This window comes from Leptodactylus fuscus, chromosome 6 (assembly GCF_031893055.1).
Source record: "Leptodactylus fuscus isolate aLepFus1 chromosome 6, aLepFus1.hap2, whole genome shotgun sequence".
NCBI classification, from domain to species: domain Eukaryota; kingdom Metazoa; phylum Chordata; class Amphibia; order Anura; family Leptodactylidae; genus Leptodactylus; species Leptodactylus fuscus.
The window spans coordinates 3,346,076-3,352,150 of NC_134270.1; the positions used below are offsets into that span (position 1 = coordinate 3,346,076).

Sequence of the window (6,075 nt, forward strand, 5' to 3'; positions counted from 1 at the left end):
GGTTGGAGTTCCAGAAAGTGATTGACAGGTCGCCGTCAGGGTCTCGCTGTGTCCTTAGTGATTCTTGGAAGGAAACACTGGCTAGAGAATGGGAGAAGCCTTCAGTTCTGAGCCCTGCCAGGAATAGGGAGGCAGGATCTGGCCCCGGGCCATCACATTGAGCTGTGTGTTATACATGCCCCTTCCTGGAAGAGGCCCTTCCTGTAATATTCAAGCTGTGTATGGGGAAGAGGGGGGTGAAGTCAGGTGGGAGGAGCCTGCGATCAGGGTATAAGAGGCGGCGTGTGAGCTCATGGAGTTATACACTCATTTGTAACTTGGAGCAAGCACAACGGTGGATTATTACAGCGTCCCTCGAAGCGGAATATTCCACTCTGGCCACAGGATATTACTGTGCGCCTTGAGATAACTGCAACGCTGCAAACTTACCCGGTAAGGAATCTCAAGATGTTCGGGTTCTAAAAAATAATAATAAGGAATTATTATTATTTTCATAAACAATCAAAAATTGATTTTAATATTGGAACGTAATATTTGCCTCGGTCACTGACACACTCAGCTCTGCTATATCTATTCTGCTTCATTTATTGGATTTCTGTCATTCAATCAGTTTTCTTAATAGATCTTTAATATTTAGTCTCGGATTCCAGATGCAGCAGTGCTGAGTGTGTCATTGAACGGCGTCACTGCCAAACACAGCACTGCTACATCAATGCTATTGGGTGCGCTCCTGGACAAATTGGATTGAATGTCCGATATATTGCAGATGCAGCAGAGCTGAGTATGTCATTGAACGACGTTGACTGGAAGCTGACAAACTCCGCTCTGCTGCATCTGGGTTCATCTTTGATTAAATGTTACACTTTGGTTTGCGGATGTAGCAGAGCTGAGTGTGTCATCACAAGGTTTCTTGTGTTCAGCAATGCTTCGGGTGAGATCTTGTATTTACTCATAGTCTATTCTTCTTAGAATGTCAGAGGGAAATACCTGAAAGCTATGCAAATGATGCGCGGACGCAGCACTGCTGCATCTACGTAAGGCATCGGTTTAGTCAAAACCTGGAATTTCAGATGTAATTGTGCAGTTAACCGCAATAGGTTGTGCGTATAAGGAAGCTGAGATATAGGTTGCTGTTTGTTGGGGTCATATTGTTGTGGGTTTACAGTAACGGTGACGAATGTCTGGTCAGGTTGGGTCCCAGGAATCTGCGGTGTGACCGCCGGCGCTCCAGTAGGATGGCTCTGCCATACAGCATCCTATACCTCAGCTTTCTAGACCCCATTTACAGGGTATTACATAGAACTGGTCCTAATCTTCTGCCTCTTCTTTATCCAGAAATCATCTCTGCACTTCTCCGGGGGCACAAGGGCGCCATCCTGACTCGTAGCAAAGCTGGCTCCCACCGTCATGGTCACACAGAGCAAATTCCCGAGCATGAGCCGGGCATTGGACACCAGCCTTCGGCTGAAGACCTTCTCCTCCCGAGGCGAGTACAACCTGGTGCTGAGCGCGGTGCACAAGCTGCAGGAGAGTGGATTTTATTGGAGCACTGTGACCGGCACCCAGGCCAACCTGCTCCTCAGCGCCGAACCGGCGGGCACTTTCCTCATCCGGGACAGTTCGGATCACAGGCACTTCTTCACGCTCAGTGTCAAAACCGAGTCCGGCACCAAGAACTTGCGCATCCAATGCGAGCCTTGTGGCTTCTCTCTGCAAACTGACCCACGAAGCTCGCAGCCGGTGCCGCGCTTCGACTGTGTCTTGAAACTTCTCAGGCATTACATGAACGCCAAGGACGCGAGCAATGGCAAGCGGTCTTATTACATCTACTCCGGGGGTGAACGGGTCCCCTTGCTGCTGTCTAGGCCTTTGTCCTCGAGTGTCTCCTCTCTACAACATCTCTGCCGTAAGGCTGTGAACGGGCAACTGGAAGGCTTTGGCGCTAGGGAGCAACTTCCGCTGCCCATTAAGGACTTCCTACAGGAATACGACTCCCCCGTGTAATGAAGAAGCTTGGTCAATGGGGGAAAGAGTACAATGGCCGACTGGAGCCTCGTAGATTAACGTCACTCTGAGCCAGAATGAAGGAGACGTGAGATTCGGAGGCCAAGTGCTGGCGTTGGCGCCAACTGTGCGGCGCGCAGATCTCTATGGAAGAATCACCAAGTGCCTAAGACACTCAGGTCAAGGAGAGACTGTCGAGACCCCGGCATTGCTGACTATACCCAAATCCACAGGTTTACACGGGTGCAGGACCATGGCAGGGCTCTGGTAACATTACATGGCACAAGACCAGAGCCGCGCGCCCGCCTTGCACTGACTGTCCACACCGGTTATATGGAAGAAATATTTATTGTCACCTCTGTAGCCTTAATCTACTGGAAGAGCGAGGGTTAAAGGTCATCCACACTGCGGGGCATTACCTGTATCTGGAGGCAGTGTGACGGACACGTGAGCCGCAACAAGGAACTTTTGCACAACTTTCCAGCCTGTGACTTGACCCCTCTTCTTGAGGGGCTTTCTTCAAACTTGACTCTTGCACAAAAAATGAAGATATTGGGGATGGGGAAGTCGTCGTGGTAAGATGGAGGACGGCGACGCAACGTGAGGACTGTGTATGCAAGCAGTCTGCACAGGAAGAGTTCGGACCAGAAGAACCCCATGTCCTAGGGCAGAATTTGCCATCCTGACCTCATATATGTTTACATTGGCGCCCCCCAGTGGTGCCAAATATTCTGGACATTTGCACTTCTATTTATATTTTACACGTGAATTTTTAATTTATAATAAACAGAACGAATTTTTTTGGAAGGAAATTCTCTCTCTATTATTGTGTGTACTTATGTGTGAATGTATGTGGATATGTGTGTGTACATATGTGTGTATGTGTGTGTACTTATGTGTGTATGTATGTGTGTAGATAAGTGTGTATGTGTGTGTACATATGTGCGTATGTGTGTGTATGTATGTGCGTATGTGTGTGAATGTATGTGTTTGTATGTAGTGTATGTGAGAATGTACATATGTGTGTATGTGTATATCTGTGTGTATGTTTTGTATGTGTGTATGTACATGTATGTATTTGTGATGTATATGTGTATGTATTAGTTTGTAAGTTGGTATGTATATGTGCATATGTTTGTGAATATATATATATATATATATATATATATATACTAGTGACATCACCACGTCTTATGATGTCACATAATGTGCTATTGGTAAATCATATAATTATCCACACCCCTCACATGGGTATCCGGGCCCTCGTGTACCCTGTATAGTGGGGCCCTATAAAGCTTTGTGAATGGTAACCTATTCCAATGAACACTATATGAAAGACCCGCCATGCCCCTTTTTAGCTACGTCTGTTCCTGGGAAAGCTGGGTGACAACTAATATGGCCGCTCTAACCGATCTCACCTGGGATATCTCTCCGTCTACCCCATCCGACACTCAGATTTCCCAGACTCCTGAATGTCGTCCCACGCCGCGCTCCACTCCCAGCCCCTTCACCTGTCTATATCCTATCCCAGGTGAGTCAGTCAGTATGACAAAGGGTTAATCCAGGTGACGCCATGAGTGTCAGGCGGCTTATCTGGATGACACGGGGTTGCCTCATGGTCTATTCTTGGAAGTGGGTGGTAAGATTCCTAGCACAGACACGAGAGCGGGATCAGGAGCGGCCCTGTGTACTGTACACAGCAGGGTTAACTGGAGACGATTTCAGGGAAATGGTCCCTTCCTCTGTCACAGCGAGGAATTCTGCCCGTGCGTCATAATCCCCGGAATTATATTCCTGTTAGCGCCGCCTTCAACGCACTTCCTTGTTTCTAAGACAACCAGGCCATTGAGGAAACACACAGATTCCTATCAGGGTGCCAGGAAATTTAGAAAGTGGGGGGTGTTAGTGGTCGGGATCCCAAACACCTGTATGAACAAGTCCTGTAATAGCGGTGGCGGCGAGCCAGACACTTCTGAGGTTAAGCCGTCATGTACCTCCGCTCACAATCGCACCATTGTCACACGTCTCCGTCACCTCTATTGTTCTCTGTTGTCAGCCATTTCCAGCTCACTAGCGGGACGAGCAGGGGATTGCTGTGTAAGCGATTGCCCGACAGTGGTTTTACCCTCCCCCCCCGCCCGGTTTGGGCCATTAGTCATGTGTGACTACAAGTGACCGCTGTCTTTACAGGAATAGGTTTCTTAAGTCTCCCCACCGTACAGGCAGAGTTCCCCCACAAGGATGCATCACTTTCCCAGAAGCCTGTCCGGCGGCGGCGGGGGCTCACAGGGAAGGATTACGCCACGGCTCGGCTCGCCTGGTAGTTTATGTTGTGGTTGCCATGGTTAAGGCTCATTCTCGCCCAGTTTCCAAACATTTACAGAAATGTTTCCACACCGGATTCCTGAAGTGTGCGCTCACGGCCGAGAACAGCTGCAGGGCGTGCTCGCTGCGGGGGGAGAAACGGAGGAAATGACAAAAGGGAATCCCTCTCCTAGAGACCAGCAAAGCAGCCGCGTACACACCGCCGATGGAGCGGAGCTGAGCTTGGCATTTGGCGCAACGCATGTGACGTCACGTGGGACTGCCAACAGCTAGATGGGTAGGGGGTGGAGGAGCAGAGATTGAGTCTATCACACATATGGCGGACATGGCTGCCCTAAAATCTATGCAATCTTATGGACCACATGACTCCACTGCCGATGGAGCAGAGCTGAGCTTGGCATTTGGCGCAACGTACGTGACCGCACGTGACGTCACGTGGGACCGCCAACAGGAGCAGCGTTTGAGTCTATCACACATATGTGAGACCAGAACGTGGCGGCCATGGCTGCCCTAAAATCAATGCAATCTTATGGACCACATGACTGTATTTATAAAGGGGTTTTCCAGGCTTTGTCAATCGATGACCTATCTGATCCATTGACGATCAGATCGGATCTGCTCCATGAAGCAGCGGCAGCGCTCCCTGAGCCCAGACCCTCGGTTACGTCACCTCTTTGTAGCTCAGCCCCATTCAAGCGAATGGGGCTGAGCTGCAATACCAAGCACAGCCACTGCACGATATATGGCGCTGTGCTTGGCTTTCTATGACATGGCCACTGCAACGCTGTGCATAGGTCACCTGTATGAAAATTCAATTTAAGACCAGACAATTAGAGATGAGCGAGTACTGTTGGGATCAGCCGATCCGAACAGCACGCTTGCATAGAAATGAATGGACGTAGCCAGCACACGGGGGGTTAAGCGGCCGGCCGCCGTCAAAGCGGAAGTACCAGGTCCATCCATTCATTTCTATGGAGCGTGCTGTTCGGATCGGCTGATCCCAACAGTACTCGCTCATCTCTACAGACAATCCCTTTAAGAGGTAGACAACCATTGGCCATTGACAAATTCAGCTCTGTTACAACTGGGACATCCAATATGGCTGCTATTACGAGTTTTCACTCAGCTTTCAGTAGCAACATTATGTTGTTCAGGACTCTAGGAAAGCTGAGTGTCCGCCATCAGGCGTCGCTACTCTAAATTCTATAGGGGATGAACTGCTCGGAAGATTTGGCAAAATGGTGGCCCTTACATTGTAGGGATTTTCTGAGACCCTTGAATGGAGTTTATATATGACATATTTGACATTCAGGACTGCAGGAAAGTTGGGTGACAGCCCTTCTATTGTTTCGTGTGGCGACAACCGCAGATATCCTTCCTATGACTACTTCATTTCTTGGGTGAAGTCACCGATGCTGTTCCTCAGAATGAAGGACGTACGATAAGATGACGAGACTGATTTGCTTTTGGTTCCTCATGAGATCTGGTGAGGACGCTGATAAACCGCGCTTACGTCTGTCACAACCGCCATTGTATACAGACCGATCAGACTTCTTAAAGGGATTGTCCACTTTCCTAGCAGGCGGACAATGGTGCACAGAAGTGGCGTAAAACGAGTAACTAGTGTCCCTTTAAGACATAAGTAAAGACCGGGGCTGTTCATCGAATTTGATCGCTACCAAAGTCATTGCAAATAATGTTATAGAAGGGGGGGTCACAAACAGCAACCAATCAAATCTCTTCTCT

At 49.0% G+C, this 6,075-nt stretch overlaps 1 protein-coding gene across 1 annotated transcript; it reads left to right on the plus strand.

Moving 5' to 3' along the window:
- The first annotated feature begins 319 nt into the window (after positions 1 to 319).
- On the plus strand, positions 320 to 2,816 carry SOCS3 (suppressor of cytokine signaling 3). Its single transcript, XM_075279265.1, has 2 exons — positions 320 to 432; positions 1,336 to 2,816. Exon 2 carries the CDS (start codon positions 1,408 to 1,410, stop codon positions 2,002 to 2,004), a length of 597 nt encoding a protein of 198 aa, XP_075135366.1. The 5' UTR covers positions 320 to 432; positions 1,336 to 1,407; the 3' UTR covers positions 2,005 to 2,816.
- The last annotated feature ends 3,259 nt before the right edge of the window (positions 2,817 to 6,075 follow it).

Bases quoted from the DNA above. Each gene is read 5' to 3' on its own strand.
- SOCS3 (XM_075279265.1), top strand. From the start codon at position 1,408: ATGGTCACACAGAGCAAATTCCCGAGCATGAGCCGGGCATTGGACACC.